This window comes from Rhinatrema bivittatum, chromosome 5 (assembly GCF_901001135.1).
Source record: "Rhinatrema bivittatum chromosome 5, aRhiBiv1.1, whole genome shotgun sequence".
NCBI classification, from domain to species: domain Eukaryota; kingdom Metazoa; phylum Chordata; class Amphibia; order Gymnophiona; family Rhinatrematidae; genus Rhinatrema; species Rhinatrema bivittatum.
Genome location: NC_042619.1, coordinates 31,686,182 through 31,712,898, shown reverse-complemented (window position 1 = coordinate 31,712,898; position 26,717 = coordinate 31,686,182). Strand labels below are relative to the sequence as shown.

The 26,717-nt window shown below is 43.7% G+C and overlaps 1 protein-coding gene across 1 annotated transcript in view; it reads left to right on the top strand.

Moving 5' to 3' along the window:
• Positions 1-26,717, top strand: part of TENM4 (teneurin transmembrane protein 4) — a 954,015-nt gene that overhangs the window by 381,354 nt on the left and 545,944 nt on the right. The window contains exons 4-6 of the mRNA XM_029602209.1: positions 2,959-3,211; positions 18,232-18,330; positions 22,415-22,650. Coding sequence (XP_029458069.1) covers positions 2,959-3,211; positions 18,232-18,330; positions 22,415-22,650 — 588 coding nt within the window. The remainder of the gene's footprint in view (positions 1-2,958; positions 3,212-18,231; positions 18,331-22,414; positions 22,651-26,717) is intronic.

Genomic DNA, 26,717 nt, shown 5'->3' with positions numbered 1-26,717 from the left:
TTTCAGGATTGCCTATCCAGCAAAGTGGTCCTCATCCAAACAGACAATCAGGTAGCAATGTGGTATCTAAACAAACAAGGGGGCATAGGCTCATGTCTACTGTGTCAGGAGACGGCGCAGATCTGGGCCTGGGCTCTCTCCCATTCCATACTACTGAGAGCGACTTATCTAGCAGGCGCAGACAATGTGATGGCGGACAATCTCAGCTGGACCTTTCATCCCCACGAATGGTCCCTGAACCCCACAGTAGCAGAACGAATATTTCGCCAGTGGGGCATTTGCACATAGACCTATTTGCATCAATACACAACCACAAAGTAGCAAACTTCTACTCTCTAGAGGCCACAAAGCTCCCCCACGGGATGCCTTCACCCACTCATGGTCAATAGGTCTCCTCTATGATTACCCTCCACTTCCACTCATCAGCAAGACTCTCGTGAAGTTACGACAGGACAGGGGAACACTGATTCTCATAGCCCCTCCCTTGCCTGGGCACGGACCCAATGCTAATAATCCAGAACAACGGTCTATTACGTCAGCCCAACCTCCATTCACTGTCCCTGACAGCTTGGATGTTGAAAGGTTGACTCTGCAATCTTTAAACCTTTTAGACAGTGTTTCACAAGTCCTTGTAGCTTCACGAAAACCTTCTACCAGAAGATCGTATCGTTCAAAATAGAAAAGATTTTCCTCGTGGTGCGATACAAAGGAAATAGACCCTTTTTCCTGTTCCTGTATTACCTATGGCATCTTTCGGAATCTGGACTACAGACTTCCTCTATTCGTGTACACATTAGTGCTGTTGCGGCTTATCACAAAGCTATCGACAACACCACGATATCAGCACAACCACTCATAGCTCACTTCATGAGAGGTTTACTACACCTTATACCTCCCCTATGTCCTCCAGTTCCTACCTGGGACCTTAATGCTGTTCTAGCACAACTTATGAAGCCTCCCTTCGAGCTGTTACATTCCTGTGAGCTTCGCCATCTCACTTGGAAGGTGATCTATCTAGTAGCCATAACATCCGCTCGCAGAGTCAGTGAGTTACATGCACTAGTTACATATCCACCTTACACTAGGTTCCTTCACGACCATGTAATACTCTGTACTCACCCTAAATTCCTACCAAAAATAGTTTCTGAGTTTCACTTAAATCAATGTATAACTCTTCCAACCTTTTTTCCCAGACCTCATTCACATCCAGGTGAGCGAGCTCTCCACTCCTTGGACTGCAAACGCGCTCTTGCTTTTTACTTAGATCGTACTGCAGCCCACAGGTTGTCCACCCAACTATTTGTCTCTTTTGATAAAACCAAGTTGAGTACTCCAGTAGGCAAACAGACCATTTCAATCTGGCTAGCAGATTGCATTTCTTTTTGCTATCATCAAGTAGGACTTCCTCTGCAGGACCGTTTTAAAGCGCACTCCATAAGAGCAATGGCAACGTCAGTGGCACACCTCCGCTCCGTTCCTCTTGCTGACATGTGTAGAGCTGCTACATGGAGCTCCCTCCATACTTTTGCAGCTCATTATTGTCTTGACAAAGCTGACAGACAGGATTCCATATTCGGCCATTCGGTCGTACATAACTTGTTTCCCATATAATAACCCAACTCCTTCCTGCGACCTAGGGAGATGATCAGGCTGCCCAACTCACCAAAACTACCTCAGTTGTTGGCTACTTGACATTCGGGCATCCTGTAGCTTGCTAATCACCCACATGTGAGGATTACCATCCTACTTGTCCTGTGAGAAAGCAGAGTTGCTTACCCGTAACAGATGTTCTCACAGGACAGCAGGATGTTAGTCCTCATGAAATCCGCCCGCCACCCTGCTTAGTTGGGTTCATTACGTTTTATTATTTTATTTTTTTGCTCATACTTTACTACAAACGAGACTGAAGGGGGACCCCTGCTGGATGCAGGGTTGGTACCATGCTGGGCATGCTCAGTGGTGCCAGTCAAAGTTCTAGAAACTTTGACAGAAGTTTTCCTTGATTGGGCTCCATCCTGATGATGTCACCCACACGTGAGGACTAACATCCTGCTGTCCTGTAAAAACACCTGTACAGGTAAGCAACTCCGCTATATTTATTTTTATTTATTTATTATTTTTATATACCGACATTCGATCTCAATTGAGATATCACACCGGTTTACATTATCTATTAAACTTAAGACAAATTAGCAACAGCAAAACATTAAGAAAACATTGACGCTAGGCTGAAAAAAGATAATTTGATTTGGTTGAAATGTCACCCTGTGCAAAGTCAGAATACCAGTGCTAGTAAGAGAATAGGGCTGTTAGATGATCCATAGAGGTTGCGAGGCCCAGGCAGGTAATAGGGGAGAATCAAAGGGATAACCGTGGTTATTTCATTTATTTATTTATTTTTACAGGACATATTTCCACGAGAAAGCACTATGCATATTTCTGTACAGAGCCTCAGCTAATTTATGATATTGACTGCTATCTTCGATTGCTGCTGTAATCTCTTTGATAAGCCCAGTGTGAAGCCAGCGCATGCTGGTGGTGGCGGAGGGATTCCAAAATTGTACAGTGTCTTGTATTTGTTTTCACTCTTTCACCCCTCGCAGGAGCAGAGGTTCACTATGCAATGAATAGATTGTTTTTATATTGTGTGCTCTGCTGAGGGGGAGATTTATTTTCTTCACGATGGTAATGGCTGTCCTCTTGTCAGCACTCATTGCATTTTTATTATGGGTAAACTGAAGAGGGAAGTATCTGTCCTGATCTTGGTGCATGACTCGGGCAGCTATCCGCTGTGGAATTTATGGATTGCTCTTCTGTTCTGAAACAACAAGATGTGTCTTCTTTTTTTTTTTTTTTGGCTGACACACACATTTTTATGTAGCTCTCAAATGCTGAACATTTTTGTTTTTTCGGGGCCTGAAATAATTTTATGGTGTTACCACTCTTCTGTTTCTCTAGATCAGCCGCTGGGTCTTCAGAATCATTTGAGGCTACGAACGCCCCCACCTCCGTTGTCACATTGTCACACTCTGAATCAGCATCACGCAGCCTCCGTCAACTCCCTGACCAGGGGCAGCTTTACTCCTCGCAGCAATCCCAGCCCCGCTCCAACAGACCACTCGCTTTCAGGCGACGCACCCACCAACACCCAGGAGCCCATCCACGGCCAGGACAACTGGTTACTCAACAGCAACATCCCACTGGAGACTAGGTAGCATTCTTTCTTCTCTTAAGATAATGTAGATGATATGAAGATGTTATACAGTAAACCCATTTAGTAGTCTAACTGAAGCCAGCTACTTTAATTGGAGTTTACGGTATTGTACACTGAAGTATAATAGTGGGTTATATTATATTTCAATTTATAGATCTAAAGACTAAGAATCCTGCAAGCTGAGTATTCTGAACTATGGTATCCCATAAAACTTTTGATTCGATGACAACTGACCAGATTGGCCTATTTGATTAACAGTTTATTGATAGGATTTTCTAGCCTCTACAAAGCACAGGGTATCCATGTTAGAACTACAAGTGTTTTACAAAAATGAATATTATGTGCTTCCTGATTCATTTTCCTATTTATCCAGCTACCTGTCAGATCACTGACAGCCCGGCATAATGGTGAGTGTGCAGGTCACAGCTTCTTTCTGTAGCATGGCCTACATTATGGGACACTTAAAACAGAATATGAATTGGGAGGCTCCAAGTCAATGCCCTTTTGGAATTACCGCACACAACCTGTTTTCTCATGTGCTACCTTCCACATCTCTGCATCTTCCTCCTCCGATTACATTCCTCAAACACCATCAAGAGCTGCTGGAGTTGACAGTGTACGAGTCATAACGCATGCAAAGTATCCTTCTTTAATTGTTGATCTTTGTTCACCCTTGTACTTGTTTTGATAAGAGTATCACTTGGCTCTAATATACCCCTTGTCTCTTTCAAATGGAAAGCATCATTGCAAGTCCTCTGACGGCCTTCCAAAACAGCAGAAATGACTCCATCATCCCAGAGCATGAACCGCTAAGTTAGCTTTAATAGCGGGTTAGTTAGACAAACCTTTGAATTGTATGCATTTTAATATATTTTTCATATTGTTCATATTGTTTGACTCTTTAGTACCTGGTTTTCTTTCTTTATTTTCAGTACTATGTCCTTCTTTTGCCTGTCTTCAGATGACCTGGATTCTGTCTCTGGCTGCGGGCTGGAGGAGAAATCTCCTTCAGACTGAATCTTTCATTGCCAGTCTTATACCTTTTTTCTTGGCTGGAACTTCATCACATCACCACTGTGATGAAGTTCCAGTGCTTGTGCATCCCTGGCTTCAATACCCAAATACTCTCTAATACAGTGCCTACAATATAAGAGCATACATTTAAAGGTAGATTTGATAACATGCACGCCCGATTTTATATTGGTGCGCTTATGTGCGTGCGAGTGCCGACTTGCACGCGAGGGGGGGATTTTATAATATCTGCACGGCGACGCAATTGGGCATTTCCCCAGTTCCCTTCCAGTCCGCTCCAATAAAGGAGCAGACTGTGAGGGACCTTCCTAACCCTCTAGCTAACCTGCCTCCCTTTTCCCCTATCCTCCCCGACCCCTAAAACCTTCCTTTTTTTTGTTTTTCTACTTGCCTGCTCTCCCAAGCAGTAGTAAGTTGTGCAGGCCGGCCGGCTGCCAGCATGTGCTTCAGTGCTTAATGCGCCTGTCCCGGCCTGACAATTCCCGGCCCACCCCTTTTTTCAAAACCGGCTCTTCCATGTGTACTGGGAGATACATGTACAGCTCTGGGCCTTTGAAAAAGGCCGCAGCACGCACATATCTCCTGGTATTGGCGCACGCCAGCTTTTGAAAATTCACCCGTTAATGCGTTGCTAGAAAAGGGCCTTGTCTATGAAATATCATTATTATTATAATTATGATTCCAAAATGATAAAAGATTTCCCTCTACAGGTTAGTCCATTCAGTGTTGCCTTTTTTTTTGTTATTCTCATTTTTTTTTCACACACATTATCTCCATCACTTTCTTCTTCCCAGATGGCATGTCCAGGCAGTTTACCATCCGCCAGGGTTGAGCACACCATCTCTGCTGCATGCTCAGGCCTGACTGACCCTGGCAGTTAGGGTTTCGGACTCTGATCCTCCCCATTCTGCAGTGCTTTAGCCAGGGGTGGCCAACTCCAGTCCTTGAGAGCCACAAACAAGCCAGGCTTTCAGGATATCCACAATGAATATGCATGAGATGGATCTACATGCACTGCCTCCACTGTATGCAAATTTATCTCGTGCATATTCATTGTGGATATCCTAAGAACCTGGCCCGTTTGAGGCGTTCGAGGACCGGAGTTGGCCCCCCTGGCACAGGGTCAGGCCTGATGTTTCATATTTTAATGGAATGTCCTGGTATACTGGAAATCATTTTTTAGTTCTAAATCACTGTTTAGGTCATATGGGACTAAGGCCTAGATAAATCAAAATGCTATAATTTACACATGGATATCGTCCGCGATAAGAAAAAGGGGCATGGCTCTGATAATTTTTGAATTACTGCTTTCCATAGGTAGTTTATTGTGACATGTGTTAAATTTTTCATTCCCTGTGATACTTGGAGAAAGAGAGAGAGAAAAAGACTATAAGGCCTTCATAGTAGTGAACTATTTATATCACTATAGGAGGGCCAGCTAGTAACTCAAGGTGAGGTTTTGGTGGTAGCGTTTTGGGGCCATTTTACATGCAGAGTAAGACGTACGACCAGCACAGTAGACCTCAGTGAAGATTTGACGTCATTTGGCGTGAGGAAAGTCAGACTAAGATGAGATTACTTCAGTGTTCTCTCGCCCTAGCTTGATAGTACCCTGATAGAGAGTCCATAAAACTAGGGCAAGAGACCATTGAAGAAATCTCATCTTTGTGTGGCTTCCCTCACTCCAGATGACATCAAATCTTCACTTAGGTCTAATGTGCTGTTTGTACGTCTCACCCTGCATGTAAAACTGGTCCCAAAACCCTACATCACCACCAAAACCTTACCTCGAGTTACTAGTTGGCCTTCCTATAGCAGTATAAATAGTTGACTACTATGTGTACTACCCTAGGTGTTCTCTCTCTCTCTCTCTCTCTCTCTCTCTCTCTCTCTCTCTCTCTCTCTCTCTCTCTCTCTCTCTCTCTCTCTCTCTCTCTCTCAAAATAATTTGTTCACTAACCAGCCTACTGAATATTACCTCCCTGATCTCTAAGAGAATTCTTGATCAGAGAGAAACAATCTGTGGGCTTTAATGCAGTCAGAACCAATATACAAATGCTTATAAACATATACTGTGTGTAGAATGGAAAATCTCTTAAGAGAGAAGCTTTTGTACTGGCAAATCACCACTGATAATAAATGGAATACACACAGTATCATCAAGTTTTAGTTCAGATGAAAAGGAAATTTGTTCTCCCAATTGACAAATCAGACTGGCATTGATAGCTTGTAAATTTGTTTTCTGCCTTGAAATTGAAATCTAGAAACATATATTAGAAATTGTTTTTATTTATTGAATGGATTTCTTTTACATGCGGTAGGCAAAAAAAAATCAATATCCTATTTAGAAAACTCAAACAATCATTACATTCAAAAAAGATTTACTTTTCACATTGTGCTTCTTTCGCCGAGAGGCCTAACAGAAGTAAACAGTTGGAGAGATGGGAAAAGGAGGAGTATTTAGACCTAACAAGAGAGGCCTGCAACACTTCATTAGCATAAAATATAGCACCAATCAGAATACCATAGAGACTGGCCACGTTTATTCTTTCCAGTGACAGTATGACTAATCATAAGATGATGTGCTTTTTCACTGTAGAGTTTGGATGATGGGTGGTTGTTTTTCATAATCTGAGTTTAGCCTTTCCTCTTGTTGAAACGTAGGACTGAAAGATCTGCAGAAGTGTGTACTCTTGAATTTCCCAATTTTCTTATTGGCTTTCACCAAGTCAGCTAGGAATGCCTCATGCCTTCCAGTAGCTACTTTTTCCTAAATACTGTGAATAATTATATGTCCTTGCAAGGTCAGAAATAGTCAGCAGTGTTGTCATTGCTAGGAAGGCTGTGAATGCCGTTACTAAGTTGTCTCCAAGTGATTAGTGTATCAGCTGGTAGCATACACAGTAAACAAAATGACTGTATATCCTTAAAGTGTTGGACTTGAAATGAAAAAAATACTTTTAAAATTTACATTTTTAATGGAAATAAAAGGAGAAAATGTACTAAATGAGCATCAATGGTAAAATGTTAATGAAAAGAACTTAATCAGGGCCATATTGGGAGATAGAAAGGGATCTTGACATATTATCCCACTGAAATACATCTACTACAAGTTATGGAAGGTCCAGATGCCTTTATTCTTCTGTGTCTCTGCCAGTGGGCGCCATGTAGGCAGATGAACGCAGGATCCCTTCTGTTGTTTTCTTCTCCCTTGATTTTCTGGGTGTGCAGAAACAGATTCTGCATGCCGCTGCCCTCACTTCTGCACATAAGTGGGGTAGTTGTATCCACAGGTGTACCTGAAGTCGGTCAGAAGAGCCACAGTGGTCAAAGGGGAATGCATCAGAGCTTAAGGGGGGTATGCATTTTTTTTTCACAACGAAATGAAAAAGTGATGAAAACCTCACATTTTATTTGAAAACTAAACAGAATAAAACACAGTCAAATTTTTTTTTCTTGACTTTCATTTTTAGAACATCAGCTAACCAGCATCATTTTTTAATTTAACCCCTCCCAAACTTACCCCCTCCCTACAGGCGGTAGCTTACTCATTCATGGGGGTCGTAACAGTCCAAATAGGGCAGGCGTGATCCCCAGTCACTTGTGCCCTGCTGGGACCTGATTGCAAAATGTCACTGGCCGGCTCTGAAGCCGGTGCCATGTGTTGTATGACCATTTAGTGTACGGCTATACCACAGGGTAGCACTGACGTCAGGGCCAGCTAGCACCAATTTGAAATGGGGACAGGTTAGGGAAGGGGTTCGTTCTTGCCTCTTTTGGAATGCTACCATCTCCATGGATGATATAACTTACTACCTGTGGGGTAATGGGGAAGCCCAGAATGATTTTTTCTTATTGCAACGGCACTGGTGGGGGGGAGGGGGGGCTGTTGCCTTTCCTTTTAGTTTTATTAAACAAAATGAAAAACTAAAGGAAAACATTACAATTTTTGTGTGTGTACACCTTTATCAGAGCTTGAAAGTAACCTCAGGATTGAAATCCTGTACCCAAAGTCTAACTACAGCCACTTTCATCCCTGGTTTTCCCATGATTGCGGACCCCGGTGAGAATGCTAGAGGGCCACTGACTTAGGCTGCGAGACAGTAGTAGCCTAAGTCAGTGGCAGTAGTAGCAGGATATGGCTAGTTGGGTTGTCCTGGGTCATGCTTCTGATGGAAAGGACCATCTGGAGGCAGGAACACACATCTGTCCAGTGCCAAGGTGTTGTTTAGCAGCTACACAGGTAACAACCCACAATTGATTTTGTTAAGCGTTCTTTATTGTTCCTTCATGGGACAGAAATCAGAGGGAAGAAGGACGGCTAGGCGCCAATCCCTACCCAGATTGTAGGGAACAGATGTGGCCCACAAGTGTTGGATCAATATGTCTGATCTGCGAAGGGACAGTTGCAGGGAGTGAAGAAGACGACTCCTGGATGCCATCAGGCAGACGTCTGTGAGACCCCAGAGGGACTGGGGGTGGGTGGGAGGGAGGGCGATACTGAGAAAGATCTTGCAGATAAATGCAGATGTGTTTGTGGAGAGTTATTAACTGCAATTAGATTCATTATTTCTTTAATTAAAAGAGTACAAGCCTGAGACAAGCTGTGAAATGGTAGCCTTGAAAAAAAAAAATCAATCGTCGTGGTAAGGAAACGAGTTATTTATTCTCCTTGCTAGAGCACCTTCTGATTCTCGTTAAGTGTCAGTAAGAATCTAAGTGATAACCATACAAGGGTCTTAAAAGCCTCTTTGTCTTTTAGGTGCATAGTTTCTCTTGGGTTCTATGCTGCCTAGAATGCCTAAGTTCATTCAAGGGTTATTGGACCTCATTTTAATTTGTTATTACATATGGATTAAAAAAATAAATAAAAACCTCCCTCTTTCATTTTCTCACTCCATTTCACAGCAAGTTTCCTCCTCTTTGCTGCCTGAGCCTTCTTTCTTTTTCTCCCTCTCTTCCTAGAAGATTTTCCATTGCTTTCTCTTCTCGGGTCTCTCATTCCCCCGCTTACCTTTTGTGGATCTCTTTCCGCTGCCTCCGCAAACCCCATGCCCTCGACTCTTCACCCTAGTTTTTTTCTTCCTTTCTACCCTCACCTATCTCGCCTTTCCCCTCTTACCTCCTCCCCTATTCATCTCACAAGTCTCTTTTGTTCATCTCCCTTAGGAACCTGTCTTCAACTCCCGTCTTCCATCATTCCATCCTCTTCAACTTTATGCTCTTTCTGGGGTTCTGTGAGGGTCAGATATTTGTTGTCGAGATGGGTATGTCCAGGGAATCCTTACTTCTGGCTTCTCATTGAATCTGTGGGCCTGGAGCAACAAAAGGTCACTTCTTCTCCCCTCAGTTCGTATCCCTGGCTCTTCTGCTACGTTCTCCTATCTAGTAATGACCTTAGAACTAGGCACTGTAATTGATGTCTGGCACCGACAACATTAAGCTGGGAATGGTTTAGTACCAATAATTCACCTGTAGTTTCCTGGTTTTTGTATAGGACTCCTTTAGGGAATTAGTCCAGAATCCTTGGGCTGCTGCTGCAGCCTGCCTCATCCTTCCTCTGACAATAGAAACTTAAAAAAACAGCATTGAAATATAATCTTTTTGGTCACTCCTTGGATCCACATTAGTCGTTTCTTTCAAAGTGGAGACAGATACTCAATATTCCTTTATTGCAAAAAGCAATTCCGCAGTACTGGAGCAGTGAATGTGCAGCTCCAACAGAAAAGGTTCCTGATAAGCTTTTTGTGTCTGCATCCTCTAGGGCAGAATTGAGCAAACTAAGGTCCTTGGGTGTCAGGGAAACCCCAGGTTGAGATGGGGGCAGCCCCCATAAACTGGAGATCCCTGAAGCTCTCACTGCTGTAAATGCCTGCCAGATATAGACTGGGAAGAAAAAGAGGCTGAACAAAGTTAGTTTATCCTCACTGTACCTTAACAGCAAGGCACAATGGCAGCTCAAGTAAGGCAAGGGCAGGTCAGGAAATACACAGGCCAAGAAATCCAGGCACCAGGAACTCACAGCAGACAAGGACTGGAGCCAAGATTCAGGAACATGGAAGTAACATGGGCAAACAAGAACCAGGAACATGAAAGAGTGGAACCAAGAAACAAAAGAATGCAGGCAATGAGTGAACCAGCAAGGCACACAGCCTGAGGTGGGGCAGTCAGGGCAGGGAAGCACCGGCACAAGCAGCACCTGCACGGTCAGTAGAGATCTGGCTGAAATGCAGTCCCCGGGAGGGAGAATATCTCCTGGATGAGTGGTGCCATGGAACTCCTGGGGCACCGGTTCGAGACCAGCCCATGCCTGACAAGTGGGCCAGCTTTTTGTCCAGCGTGTGAGCTCCATCATCTTACCCTATAAAAACCGATTTCTCTCTTGTCACAGAAGGGCGCTGCACCCCTGGAGTCACCAATTGGATGGGGGGAGAATGTGCGGGAGAGAGCCCCAAATAAGCATGGCAAAGAGAGGAAGCAAAGCTGGATGGACTCAGGGCCAAGTGGGTGTTGCGAGGGTGAAGAATACGCAGTGTGTTACAAGTAAAATGGGAGAGACTGCAGGGGTCAGGAATCAAGCTGCAGTACCGGTAGTGGTAGTAAAGACCCAGATCATCAGTTAGCAGAGAGAGCAAGATGTATGTCAACGTAGAATCGACATCGCCTATTCTGGGCGACACAGCAGCAGACTTGGGAAGTTCAGAAAAGATGATAGCACAGCAGCTAGACTCACTGTTTTGACCCAGCACAGCTGACATGATGAGAGAGGGACTATTTTGGTGCCTAGTTTGAAGAAGGAGGGCAGATGAGAGAGATAGTGTAGTGGGATCTGATTTGAGAGGATAGAGAGTTTGTGAGCAGGTCTGGTTTGAGAGGGGAAAGAGAAAATGTGTAATGGAGTCCAGCCAGTCCTGTAATATCCATATCATAATGTTGCCTTCCAGTCACAATATTTGCCAGCCCTTGTCCTAGGGGTATGCAATATTTACAGGTAGACTATTTATTAAAAGAAACAGAAATTTAGAGAATGGCTGCAGATAAGGACTATAAGGTTCATCTAGTCTACCCATTTCTGATGCAGTATCACTGAGCCTGCACATTCTCGGCCTTTACTCTCACTTCCAGGATCCATTGATTCTCAGTCCTTATACCATGCTTCCTTGAATTCTCTTGTTGTCTGGACCTCCACCATCTGCATTCGTGACTTCCAGTACTGCCATAGCATTCATTTCCACAACTCCAATTTTTTTTTTCTTTTAAATGGATATGGAGGAAATAAAATGTCTTAGGGCAAAAAGGAAAGGGAACTTGGGTATGAAAGCAAAAAAGGAATCATAACTGAAAACATAAGAATATAAGATTTGCCATACTGGTTAGACCAAAAGCCCATCAAGCCCAGTATCCTGTTTTCAGTAGTGGCCTATCCAGGTTACAAGTATCTGGCAGGATTTCAAAAGATCGATAGATTCCATGCTACTTATCCAGGAACAAGCAGTGGATTTCCCAAATCCACCTTAATAATGGTGTATGAACTTTTCCTCCAGGAACATTTCCAAACCTTTTTTAAATGCAGCTTTCACCACATCCTCTGGCAACAAATCAAAGAGCTTAATATTTCCCCTTATTAGTTTTAAATGTATCACCATTGTGTGACCCCTAGTCTTTGTACTCTTTAAAAGAGTAAACAACCGATTAACGTTTACTTGTTCCATTCTACTCATTATTTTATAAACCTCTATAATATCTCCCCTCAGCCATCTCTTCTCCAAGCTGAAGAGCCATAACTTCTTTAGCCTTTCCTCATAGGAGAATCATTCTTATCATTGTGGTCACCATTCTCTGTACCTTTTCTAAAGGGTAGATTTTAAGAACTTGCGCGCAGGCGTCCATGTGCGCGTGCTACCCGGCCGCTCACATGAATGCCTGATTTTATAACATGTGCACGCATGTTATAAAATCGAGGGTCGGCGCACAAGGGGGTGCACAATTGTGCAAATTGCGCACGCTGACACCCGCAGCCTTCCCCCTAACCTAACCTCCCTTCCCCTTCCGCTAACCGCCCCCTAGCCCTATCCTAAACCCTCCCTGACCTTTATTTTACCTGTTGTGCTTGCATCCAGGCAGTTGCAGGTTGAGCGTGCCGGCAGCCTGTCGGCACGCGATCCTCCAACACAGCGGCAAATGGCCGCTGCCCAGCCCCTGGACCTCCCCACCCCTTCCCGCTCCTTTTTCGAAGCCCCGGGACTTAGACGTGTCCCAGGGCTTTATGCGCGTCACCGGGCCTTTCTAAAATAGGCCTGGCGCGCGTAATCTGATTTAAGCGCGTAGGTTTTTTAAAATCTACCCCTAATTCTGTTACATGTTTTTTGAGATGAAGTGACCAGAATTACACACAATACTCAAGGTACAATCGCACCATGGAGCAGTATAGAGGCATTGTGATATTCTCTTTTTTATTCTCCATTCCTTTCCTAATAATTCCTAGCATTCTATTTGCTTTCTTGGCCACTGCTGCACATTGAGCAGAGAATTTCAACATATTATCCACGATTTATTTTATTTATTTAATGCTTTTCTATACCGACATTCATGACACATGTCATATCATATCGGTTTACATCGAACAAGGGAAATACATATTAAGTTAAATAATTTATTTATTTATTTTTAGATTTTTATATACCGGTGTTCCTGTATGAAATACAAATCACATCGGTTTACATTGAAACTGAACATAAATTTTTGCCAATAGGCATTACATAGAACAAGGTTGTGGAACTTGGAAAAGGGTAAACTAGATCAAAATAAACATTGTAATGTAAACAAATTAGCTAACAAAACTCATAGAGCAGTATAAATAAAAACAAAAACAAAAAACAGTAGCTAGGGGGCTACTGATAGAGATAAGAGAGGAGGTGAGTTAAATGAACAAGGGTTACCGGAATCTTGGAGGGTGGAAGAGAGTGAGGAGTGAAGGAGCAGAGAGTAGAAGTATATCTAAATCGATTAACAGCGATGAGAGGGGACAAGGTGGGTTAGGTAGAGGAAGGGAGGGGAAGGGGAGGGGAGGGCGATAGCGAATTCCCTCCGAGGCCGCTCCGATTTCGGAGCGGCCTCGGAGGGAACGAAGGTAGGCTTGCTCGGCGCGCACCGGCTACACGAAATCGGTAGCCTTGCGCGCGCCGATTCAGGATTTTAGCAAGACCTGTGGCCCAGAGAAGCATGGAAGAGTGCTTGTAAAAACATAAAAAGTGCTATGTTGGATAGGACCAAGGGTCCATCAAGCCCAGCTGATAGTGACCAATCTGGGTCACTGCTGCGATCCCTATGTCTGCCTAACTAAAATATATTCATAGACTTATCCTCCAGAAACTTGTCAAAACCTTTTTTAAACACAGATATGCTCTTAACTTTGACCACATTCTCCAGCAACAATTCCACAGCTTAATTATGGGGTAGATTTTAAAAAAGGGCGCACTCGCGTACTTTTGTAGGCGCATCAGGCGCAAATAAAAGTACGCTGGATTTTAGTAGATACGCGCGTAGCCGCCTACAAAAGTACGCGAGTGCGCCCTTTTTTAAAATCTACCCCATAATTAAGCTGTGGAATTGTTGCTGGAGAATGTGGTCAAAGTTAAGAGCATATCTGTGTTTAAAAAAGGTTTTGACAAGTTTCTGGAGGATAAGTCTATGAATATATTTTAGTTAGGCAGACATAGGGATCGCAGCAGTGACCCAGATTGGTCACTATCAGCTGGGCTTGATGGACCCTTGGTCCTATCCAACATAGCACTTTTTATGTTTTTACAAGCACTCTTCCATGCTTCTCTGGGCCACAGGTCTTGCTAGTTAGTGTTATGGGGAAAACCACCTGGGGAACGGCACAGGACTGCAAGGCAGAACTCTGGACAAGACAAGGGCTGGTCTTCCGCCTAGCCAACCCCTCTCCCTCAGGTTGAGCCCTTGGGTTCTCAGGCCAGTAGGTCTCTGCGGCAGCAGTACCTTATATTGGCGAGTCCTCACAATCTGGAACACGGCTAGGCACGGCAAGGCTGGAGACAAGGCTGGCCGGCAGGGCAAGGCTGAAATCAGGCTGGCAAGCATGATTGGCTGGCAGGCTAAGGCAAGGCTGGATACGAAGCAGGAACTGGAACTAGACAAGGCAAAAACAAGAGTGATACAGGCAGGGTTGGACAGGATACAGAAACAGACAGGACACGACCAATAATACAGACTAGGGCTTGATGTAGATAAGGCAGACAAGGGAAGCACAGAAGCCCGAAGGCAGCAAGGCTTGGAATAGACAGAATAGGCCCAAAGGCCTCAAGGCAGGATACAAGAGAGAACAGGCCACACGGCCTCAAGACAGGAAACAAGGAAGAATAAGCCTGAGGGCTTCAAGGCAAGGCAGAAAGAAGGCCCATAAGCCACAAGACAAGAACAAGGGTCAGGTCATGGAGCCAGAAGTTACACTAAGAGAAGACAAGTTTAGTATGGTAAGGCAGGTTTTCATAGTCCCATGACTTGGGCATGGCAAGGGCAGTGAAGAGGAGCTTGGCAAGACTAGTGATGAGGCACACGGAGAGTCTCTGCTGGTGGGGAGGCACCATGAAGGTAGGATAAGGCTGCGTAGTGGGCGGAATCCTAACACTTAGCTGTTTCTCAGATTAAGACACATGGACATGTACTTTGAAGAGCTAAGTTTCATGACATTTCAAACGACAAATTTATATTCAAATGTTTTTATGGTCAGTCCTGCATTTTCCTGTTTGCATGAGGGATTCATTTTTTTAAATCAGTCAAGAAAATATCAGATCAGTTTCTTGAGTAATTTGCGATTATAGAACACCAGGTAACTTAGTATTCTGTCTCCTTTGTTTTTGACAGCAGAGCTGTAGTCAGGCAATTTGGCAGCTATAGCCAAGTCAAAAAGTACGCTCTCATCCTATGCACATCATGAACTCACCGACATACACATATAGCCATACAACAGTTCTCAAGAGAAAGTATGCATGTATTTTCCCTTTGAAAACTGCCTAGGGAAAAAGTAGCCACAGAGATTTGCATCTGCTTTTTCTGCAGATATGTTTTCCCAGGAAAACAAAGTGCCTTTTTTTTTTCCAAATACAAAACTACACGCGTTGTTGCCGCTCTCAACCTAACCCCGCCTTTGAGCCTGCCTACTTGTCCCACAGGTAAAAGCACATTTGTTGATCCCTATGTGTACTTTAACCTGGAAAAAGGGCATGCAACTTTCAGACAGCCTGTTTGCTCAAGTACATGGCTTTTGAAAATTGCCCTAATCCGCAGCCATTTTCAGTAAGTCTACTTGAATGCAAAGTACACATGCTGCTTTTGTACCTGCAGGCCCGATCAGCAATTTCAAAGAAAACCACACATATAATATTTTTTTGGGGGGTGAAAACTCACTTGAGTGGGTGTCTGGTGACAAAAGTCCTCATGGACTTTGCACCTTCTTTTTCTGCAGGAATGGTAAAGAGGAAAAAATTACTCACTCAGATTTAAAAATGCCATTTTGGATGAGTTCTTTACTCCCTCAACTTAAGGAGGTAATTTTCAAAGCAGTTAATGCATGTAAATGTAACATATTATCATAGTGTGGCTCCCCTTGGTCTGGACTATGAATTACCCTTATGCTTGGGGTGGGGAGTACCACATGCAAAATTATATTTACTAATATGATTTATCTTCGGGTTCATAGACTTGAGTGGGGGATGAGCCAGGGTCCCGGTCACTCCGATACCACAATTCTATGCCTTCCCAAACATCTCTCACTTGTGGCACCACAGACCAGATAAAATCATCACACTAGAATAAAACAGTAATTAACCCTTTTACTAGTATTGTGTAAGAACATTAAATGAGAAAAGTACAGTAGTGAAGTATAATATAAACTTGCAGCTTTCATATTTTAAATCAAGTAATGCAGAAATAGCTCTGGGTGTAGCCTGTTGGCCAGGACAACCAACATACTCATATGGATAGTAAAAAAAAATAAGGAAAGCTAATGGAGAAAGGTTGGGGGGAAACAGAGAAGTACACAGCTTTTAAAAACTGTCTTTACTCCTGAGTACTCAAAAAGAGGGGGAGGGGAATAGATCCACAGAAAGTTGGCCTGGTTTCAGTCTCTTACAGAAAGACCACAGTCCTTCAGCTTCTCTGTTCCAGCCCTATCTCGTGTGTCTGTACCTTCCAGCAAGGGCTTATGCTTGACTTCGGCTGAAAAGCTGGACCTGGATATCTCTGGAAAGTAAGTCTCTCAGCTCCTGGCTCTCTGTCCCTTGCTGGGATTTTATATGTAGCTCAGTTATGAAGCAAGAACAGCTGTCTTTTGTCTCTCCCTCTAGATAATTAGCTCTTCAGGAGAAGAACTGATTGCAGGGCTGCCAGATGCAGTCTTTCTTCCTGGCTCCAACTCCTGGCAGTCCCCGCCCCTCACACACAGTCAGAGCTAGCCAATTTGCACCTTTTCTGCCTTAAATGGTCTCCAGGCATTCTTTTGGCTTCCTCCTCTACTGATTATGTAGTGATGTTCTATGGGCAGGCTAAACAGTACCGCCCTTTTCCCAATGTAACACTGTGAGTGCTGGATGCTAGTTCTTGCAGAACATTTTTCATTCATAGGAGAGCACATATGGGTTTTCAATGTATTTTTATATTCCTTCACCTTGGCTGCTCCGGCTTGCAGTCTCTGCAGGGTTGAAAACCCCTTTTTGACAAATCTAAAACACATCACTCAGATCCAGACATAGCTCGGTCCACATTGTAAGGCTCCAACACATGATAAGCTCATGCGGGCAGGAACCTTGTTGATATTGCTTACTGTAGTCACAATTTTCAAAAGCTTTTTACCCACATTAAGACATTTCACTAGCATATATTGTTGCGATTTTCAAAAGCCCACTTACACAGGTAAAGTGTATTTACATGTGTAAAACCCATGCTTTTGAAAATCAGGCCTTTAATGCACACTGAGAGCACCCCTTTAATGTGGCATTGTGAACCCTGCATGGAATTTTAAGCCATTCTAAGGAAGGCAATTTTGAAACAGGCCAATTTACTTGAGGAAAATCACTATTTACCAGGTAAAGGTCTTTGAAAATTGTCCTCACAATATAATATTTGTACTGTGCAAACTTAACTTTTAAAAATGTTAATTGCTTTGTAATTTGGGTTCTTGGAGATTCATGCCAGAGCAGGCTTTCAGTAGCAGTTACTGCACACAGTAGTAGAGGAGATGGGTCTGGGCTTGATAACAGAGGTTGAAATGATACCCCATCAGTGCTATACCAAAATAATAATAGCAGTAAAATAAACTGGAAAAAGGCAAAATAATATTTAGTTATTAACAAAACACTGTTCAGTGCAGCGTGTACAAAATTCATGTTTGAGATAATGGGGGGAAATGAAACTGATGACATTAGGTGATATATTCTATTCTCTTGATGCAGCCTGCATATACATTGGGGTATTTGATGTTAATAAGGTTAAAGAGTATTTTTTTCATTCATTAGTTTTATATAATTTATAATATACATTTGTATTTCTAGGCCACATTTCCAAGTTTAGCTCAAGGTGGTTGATAACATTTTTTTTCAGGTACAATAAGTTTTGTCTTCTTTAGGACGATTGCACTACTATATCCTTTATATCCTCACCTTCCTGGGCGGTGGAGCTAACTTTATGCAAAGTGTGGCAACTTAACACAGAAGCAGCCAGGGAGTTCCCACAGCATTTAAGCAAACTGCATTCTCTGTGCACCCTTTTATGAAAGTATGTGCAAGCTGCCTCTTTGTAAATGCTATATATGTATGTGGATATGATATTTAGATATATAAATATATATATATAGTGCGTCATTTTAATTCCACACCCAGTAACACGAAGACAGTTCTGTATTTTGAAAATCACACTCCATTGATGCATGACTCACTGGCTCCATTCATGTTTCCATCTGTATGTAGAAACATAGCAAAGCAGACATTCCTAGAGACATTGCAGGACAACCTCATTGAGATGGACATTCTCACCTCCTCCCGCCATGACGGTGCTTACAGCGATGGGTATGTGACACACTTATGCACTCATTAACGTTTCTGTACATTTTGCATGTCTGCACTTGCTAATGTCACTTTTGAAATGGCAAATAATGTTTTCTCCTGCTTGGATAGTAGTTATCAACCAAGTTTCCAGTGCAGAATACAGCATCTTACACATATTAACGAAATACAGTTAATATGTTTGTCCATGGCATTTCATTGGGTTTCTTTGCCATTGTGGTATTAATTCCATTAATTAACAATAAAAACCTTAGAAAACTGACAAGATGGCAGATTGATTGTCCTTTAGGTATCTGCCTCTCACCTGTAAAGCCTATGTACTAACTTGCTAATTTTTTTCGCAAATGGGGCTTTGTGTGAAATAACGCACAAAAAAAGTTCTGACATGCATAAATCTCCAATATATTGGGACTTTAGTGTTTTGGGGGGTTTTTTTTTTTTTTTGCAAGAAGCCTCATTTATGAATATATTTGCAAGTTTGCCACTTTACAAATAGTAAACTTTCTCATGCATTCCATTAAGCATGAAAGTTCATTTAAATTTAAAATTGAGTGGCTGTGATGCAAAAGTATGCAAAACAGCTCTTTAATTTTGAATTTTACGAAAACGTCTTCGCTCACTGGTTTTGCAAAAATGATAACTGCACCGCAGTGAGTATAGTGTTCTTTTTCGGGCGGACCACAGAGCCTGTGCAGTTTTTCTATGGAGCTCATTGTATCTGTACAAAAAGGGGTAGATTTTCAAAGGGTTACGTGCGTAACCCCCGAAAACCTACCCCTGCGCACGCTGAGCCTATCTTGCATAGGCTCGGTGGCACGCGCAAGCCACGGGACACTCGTATGTCCCAGGGGCTTTCAAAAATGGGCGGTCCGGGGGCGTGGCGGTGGGCCGGGGGCGTTCCTGAGTCCTCCAGCACAGCGGCCGTGCCGGGGGTTCGCGTGCCGGCAGCTGGCCGGTGCGCGCAAGTTACGCCTGCCTCAGGCAGGCGTAACTCGCCGAAATAAAGTGGGGGGATTTAGGTAGGGCTGGGGGGTGGGTTATATAGGGGAAGGGAGGGAAAGATGAGGGGGGAGGCGAAAAAAAGTTCCCTCCGAGGCCACTCCGAATTGGAGTGACCTTGGAGGGAACGGGGAAAGCCATCAGGGGTCCCCTAGGGCTCGGCGCATGCAAGGTGCACAAACGCGCGCATGTTATAAAATCGGGTGTACATTCGTGCGCTGGGTAGCGCGCACGAATGTACCCCGCACGCTTAACTTTAAAAATCTGCCCCAAATTGTGCACAAAATCACCGATAACCCATGGGAAATTCTGTAAGATAGTAAGTCGGGACTCTGAAAATTTTCTGCAAAGATTTCAAGCGTTGTCTCTCAGTTGCGTGTGTGACCCAGAGATAGGCAAGTTGGCTGCTGGAATGGATTGGAGAAGCAGCATTGAATTTCTGAAAAGGAGTTCTTTGTTTTTTATTTAATGTCAGAGGAATGCTTGAATGTGACTTCTTATATATGAAGGATAAGTAAACATGCACATACATAAAGAAACAATTCAGCAAATACACAAAAACAATTATGCTCATAAGGGGGTAGTCTACCCCATATGGTGACCCCAGGTAGAATTAAACAGTAACCCTCTGCCAAGCCTAATGAGGTTCATGATTCTCTTTCAAAAGATACGTTATTCATTCCACGGATGTGACCTCTGCCAATATATTTATCCAATGATCCAGACCAGGTGCGGATTTCCAATAGTAAGCTATAGTCAGGCAGGTGACTTGTTCTTGAACTTACTAGTCCAGGCATCTGATGAAATAAGTGAAAAGTCACTCTGATTTACCAGATATGGCTAAGATGCAGGAGCAATTAAAAAAAAAAACATGGATTGTACCAATAATTTTCCTTCCACTAATTGCTGCCTGAATCAGTTAAAAAACAAGCAAACAACAAATTACCTAGTTTTGCTATTTTAAAGCATCTTTGCACAGTTAAACGTTGTTTTGTGGCAACAAGTTCCATATGTGCTTAGCAGTAAGTAGGAATTTTAGCATTTGGGACAAACAAGTGCATTCTCCCCCATTCCATGATCCCCCAATGCCTCTCTCTTTCCACTCCCTCCAGTCTGATCCCCGTCCTCTTTCCCTCTGCCCTCCAACCTGAGTGGTAGGAGAAGATCTGCACTCTTTCTGGATCTTCATCATCTGCTGCCAGTCCACACTTGCATTTCAATCGTTCTTTCCATCTCCCATGGGGCTTTGTGCTGCGGGCAGCAACCCTGCTTGTCCATTCCCCTAGTTATGTGTGAGTGTTGTCTGGTTCTGGGCCATAGCACCTGAGTTTTCTATATCCAATCTCCTCCTTTATTTTACCCTGCCACTTAACTGCATGTTTCAGCAGATAGTTACTAACCACCTTGTACGAAGATACCATGAGCCACATTAATATGGGCAAAAGCTGGATTCTCTGGGAGAAATTTTCACAGCTATTTACAAACTTAAAAACCTGGTCTTATGCGAGTAAATGAACATTTGAAAACAGCCCATGGGGTTAAGGGGGTGCATGTAAAAGTCCGTGCAAAAGAGATTCCGTAGGTACTTTCAACCACTCTGTAAAGAAGTGGGTGAAAGTGAGGGGCCACAGAGTTGGGGGCAGGGAAACCATTTATGTGCATGCTTCTGATGCACGTACATTTAGACACACACACACAATGATTACGGTGCCCTCAGGCAGAGGACTGGGGATAGGGGGCTTTGCTCCCGGAAATCAAAGAGCAGCAGGCGGAGTCCCAGATTTTGGGTGCCTTCTGAATTTGGCAGCATAGGCACATGCCTGTGCTGCCTATTGCTTAAATCTGCTCCTGCACACATAACACATCTGAGCAGGTAAGAATGCATGCGTGCAGGCTGCCACTACTTCCCCACACACTTGCGAATTCTCAGCGTGGACGTATGTGTATAAGTCCACTTTGAAAATTTGGGATAAAATCTTCACGTATGTTCCACACACAGACTGGAGTCCCATGTGGGCCACTAAAAATTACCCTCTCTATAGGTTGTGAGCCAACACGAGAATTCCCCTGAAACGTTGTTCATGAGCATTTGAGATCATACAGGTTCAGGGCTTCCTAAGCCTACCCTGGTGACTCCACAGCCAGATGAATTTTAACCCAACTGGCTTTGGATTTTAATCCAACCAATTTTAACCCCACTGTCTGTCGATCGCCAGCACGGGATTGGGAAGCCCTGATGTAGGTCCTTCTTCAGGTGTGATCAGTGGTCACATCTGATGAAAGGATGTACGTAATCTAAAAGCCCTTGGACACTTCCTGTTTGCTTAATGAAAGCTGCCACAACCTGCATCCAGATGTGGTGAGAAGGGAAAGAAACGGTAGGTTCCAATAAGACATTGTCCCATTCTGTTAACTGAGAGAGCAGAAGCCTGATGATTTACCAGACAGCACAAATAGGCCCTGCATCCTATCCTGCAGCTGGATATGTGCAGTCAGAGTCTCATCTTCATAAAATGCCCCTGGAGGGCCAACTCGCGGCAGACAAGCTACTCTTGTATGAGTAGTATGTTACAGTCAAAAGCCGATAACAATGTCTGAGACACAACATAATGAATGCACATGCATTCCGGCAGTGATTGTATCAATAAGCCTGAGACCTCTTTACAGTGTTAATGAACAACATCTGCCTTCTGTTTACAAGAGACGGACATACACATCCTAAAATAGCAATTCAGAGAGGATGGTACAAATCAGTAAGTATAGGATGGGCGGCTCTTTCCAGGTTGTGCCCAAGATGTCGCATTTCACTGTAGCGTCTGCTTTCGTTTGAAGGTTTCCCTTGTCAATGCTAACCTTCTCTCTCTCTCTCTCTTTCTCATTAGATTTAGCAGTGTGATGTGTTCTGTTTCCCTTCTCGTTGCTGCTCCACCTTTTAATAATTCTTCTCCTTTTGTTGCATGGCAGCCGTTTCTTTTTACGAACCCTGTCGTGATGTGGCCGCGGTTGCCCTGACCGAGCGGCTGGCGCTCGCCAGGTCAGTCTTCCGGCGACCCTCTCTTGCTGATCCTGCCTTCTTGTGTTCCCACAGGCACTTCCTCTTCAAACCCGGAGGCACCTCACCCCTCTTTTGCACGACGTCGCCAGGGTACCCCCTGACTTCCAGCACTGTGTATTCCCCTCCACCCAGGCCCCTACCCAGGAGTACCTTCTCTAGACCTGCCTTTAACCTGAAGAAACCTTACAAGTACTGCAACTGGAAATGTGCTGCACTGAGTGCCATTATCATCTCCCTCACCCTGGTGATCCTCCTGGCATATTTTATCGGTAAGCCTCTGCTGCTTTGAGTCTTTTTTTTTTTTTTTTAATTTATTGTGCTCTTTATTTGTGCTCTGTTTCTAGTAGTGAAGCTCATCGCTTGTCACACGGTGTTGCTTCTGTGATAATCGAGTGAGCGCTGCCCTCAAGTATTGCTTTGTAACTTTATTAGTTAAAGCGACAGGACTAGGTAAAGGTCTTCTACTGCAGCCACGACTTACTCTTTCTATAACATTATGAGATGCGCATGGTCTTCTCTTTAGATCTCGTTTCCAGGGCTCCTTTCTTCTTTTCCTCCTGCTGTATTTTATTTAATTTTTTAAGTATTTTCACATTTTTCTGGAAGTAAAGGAATGTACTCTTTTTTTTTTTTTTGGCGTGTGTGTGGCACTGGCTACTCCCAGTTTTCAAAAGGTCTCCTTCCCAGATTCCATGTGAAACTTGTTCACGCTGTCCTTCAGTCAGCTACTGATAAGGATCCAGGACAGCATCGCCCCATTTTACTTCTGTTGGGAATGGTGGGAGAAGCTAAGCAGGAAGAGATAGCCAAAATGTCGAACACGGAGAGGCTCTCTGGAATGAAATCAAAACCAGAATGAAAAAGGGCAGCCTGCAATTTACGGTAGATCATCTTTAAGTGCCAAATATTATCCAAAAGAACTTGTTCTAGTACTGCTGTTCTAAGAATTATCTCCATTATGGAGCTCATATTCAGAAGGATTTACACACATAAAAGTAGCATATATTGTAGCAATTTTCAAAAGCCCATCTATGCATGTAAAGTCCATTAACACGTGTAAAACTTTTGATGATTCAGTCCTGTGGAGTGAATTTTCAAAGGAGATGCGGGTGTAAAAGTAGCAATTTCCAAAAATCCCATTTAGACACGTAAAGGCCATTTATGCGCATAAAACCTTTTGAAAATGATGTCCTAAATTCCGTGCTGCTTTAAATACAGGGCGGTGCCACGCCGAAGGCTTTTAAGAGCTGCCAGTCAAGTGTTAACGGCTTTAAAGCATCTTCTGCTGTTAGTGAACAGTTTCTCTCGTTGTGTGAGAAAGTTGTGCTTTTTACATGTAGCAAGAAGGACCGCCAAGCAGAACCGAGCTGATCAGGTAGCCCAGGCTTTCTGGGCATCACCGTCATTTCATGCCCATCAGACCAACTCGAGACTTTGCAGTCCAGCTTTCCGTCACAGTAAGGATGCATCACTCACGGTGCCTGTTAGTGTCAGCCACAAGAAATACGCCCAGGTTTTTAGGGGCTCTGAAGGAACGTGGCTGTCTCAGCTCAGTGTTTACGTCCTTCATTTGCTGACTGGTGGTTGGTGAAATGGTTTAATCTGAATAAACTATTGGTGGGGGTGGGGTTGAACTTTCTTCATGGTCCCAGAGAGATCAGAATGTGTCTCAATGCTGCATTTGGATTGTCGTTTGTAGTATACATATGTTATAGAATTTGTTGCCAGAGGATGTGGTTAGTGCAGTTAGTGTAGCTGGGTTCAAAAAAGCTTTGGATAAGTTCTTGGAGGAGAAGTCCATTAACGGCTATTAATCAAGTTTACTTAGGGAATAGCCACCTCTATTAATTGCATCAGTAGCATGGGATCTTCTTAGTGTTTGGGTAATTGCCAGGTTCTTGTGGCCTGGTTTGGCCTCTGTTGGAAACAGGATGCTGGGCTTGATGGACCCTTGGTCTGACCCAGCATGGCAGTTTCTTATGTTCTTATGATGATTTGTCTCACTGGATACTCATTTTCTGTAGCACTGTGAAAGTTGTATAACTGTATAGAATTTATTTTTTGTTTCAAATTCTAAAGCTAATGGTTTTTTCTAGTAAAATACAACTGGGATAGGACATGATATAATGTGCAATTCTGGGCTACCACCCAGGGCATAAACTAGTGCATTATTGCTATAGATGTTTAAATACCATTTCTGTTTTGTGGCTGCTGATGGACCTAGAAACAGAATATGCTGATATGAACTAGCTTTTTGAGTTCCATCCTGATTAAGCTGCAAGCCACGTGAATGCGTGATAAAAAGCAGCACAATTAGGCTTGTGCATTTTGTTTGGAAGCAGCCAGCTGCTGCTGCTAAACCTTACAGCTGCGGACGACTGACCATGTGCCTCTGCATCAGTGCTGCTGAATCGGGAGCCCCAGATACAGGTCTCCCGCTCGCTGGGGCCCATGAGGTCCTGATTCCTCAGCGAGATGAGTTTGGGCCCACGGGGGAGTAGTATGGTGGTGAGGATGATAAGTTACATGCTGCAGGGTGGGCTCTTCAGCTTTCGGTCCTGAAAGCCATTTTCCTATCACACTTCAGTCAGCAGAGGATCATGGTATGCAGAGTGCAGTCACTGGAGAATTAAGGGAGTGGATGTGAATATAAGAAGTCCTTTTTTAGTTTTGGAAAGTATAAGGGACAGATCTCTAATATGCAGCAAAAACCGTCCGTGAATGCCGTAGCCAAGCAGACGATGCTATGTTATGAGCCGTGTGTTGCGTTTCTGCTGTTTGGAACGCGTCGCCCTACCCTGCCGGTGAAATATTTAGACTTGTGACTTTAGGGTCAGTGTTTGCGATGACGGGCGCCGCAACGCAGCCAAACAGAATGGGTCTCGTGTCCGTGCGCAGATGTCACACGAGCCCCGTCTGTGCGACTGGGTGAGCTGCTGACATGGGAGGACACCTTTTACAGGTTAAGCAGTTTTGCTTTTCCACTTTGTCTTCAGTTTTACCCAGTTTGTTCGGGCAGGGCTGGATTTTGCCTCTGGCACACCCCTAGGCACAGGAGCGTGTGTGTGTGCGTGTGTGCGTGTGTGTGTGCGTGTGTGTGTGTGTGCGTGTGTGTGTGTGTGTGTGTGTATATGCTTGTATGTGAGGGCAGTGTTCCCGCCCTGAAGATGCAGGGGTGGAGAGACCTTTTTGGAAGCTGCAGCATTGGAGTGAGCGAGGGAGGGGGTGAGGGCCTCTACAAAGTTGAACTCAATTAAAGGGCCCACCTCCTCCTTTCTCCTAATGACCTTCTCTTACCTCAAACCTGTCCCCCCTGTACCTATCACCCCCCCCTGGAAGGAGCATGGCGCCCTCCGGCTACGTGGCATCCTTGGGCAGGTGTCTTTTCTGCCTGGTGGGAAATGTGGCTGAGCGTGCAGCGAAGGTAAACTTGTAAAGCACAAAGCCGTACAAGTAGATGGGAAGAAGGCCGGCACTTAAAGCCGTTGCCGTTTAGCCCCCTTTTTAATCTTGGAACCGATAGGCTATGGCCGGTGTGTGCTCAGGACCGTTTTAGCATTGGAAATAACAGATTTCATCATCTGCCAAGATGCTGCGATGGCCACGTGCCAGGAACGATGGTCAGGTTGAACCTCCGTAATTAGAAACCGTAATTACCAATTTCTAAAGGACCTATCAATTATTAAAAGTGAAATTAATCTGTTCAGCTCTGCACACAAACATATTTAACAAGGAGCCTCTCTGTATTAGACTAACCAGTTTTAATCAACGGGCAAAAAAGACGCAGATATATTTAATTAGATTTTGATGAAAAATTGTGTTTAATTTCGAGTGTAATCAATTATTAATTACCACATTGAGGAACTCTGGCTGGGTTTACTAATTAACTCATTTAAAAATTATGAATAACCTTTTCATTTGTAATTATTTTCTATACTTTATTACGTTGCAGATAAAAATGATATCTTTCTATAAATAAATACTATAGAACTAATCAACCGATTCTATGTATTTAATCCCTATCTGCTGAACGAGCCTGCCTTTTAGTAATAGTGCATATGGAGAGGCGTGGGGCAACTTACTCTGGCTTTTATTTTTTTTTCCAGCATTGCCAGGCGATCTCTATCAGCATGAATTAGGCATTCAGTCCTTTTTTTCTGAGTTCCTATCTCCAACCTGATCTTTATTTCTCGTGCCTTTTCCAACCTGATCTTTATTTCTCCTGCCAAAGGCACTGGGGTGGGAGGCTGGAAAATCGAGACTGGGCTTTCCTCTTATGATATGGCACAGTTACGTTGGCACTGGTACTTCTTACAGGTCACAGACCGGTCAGCTT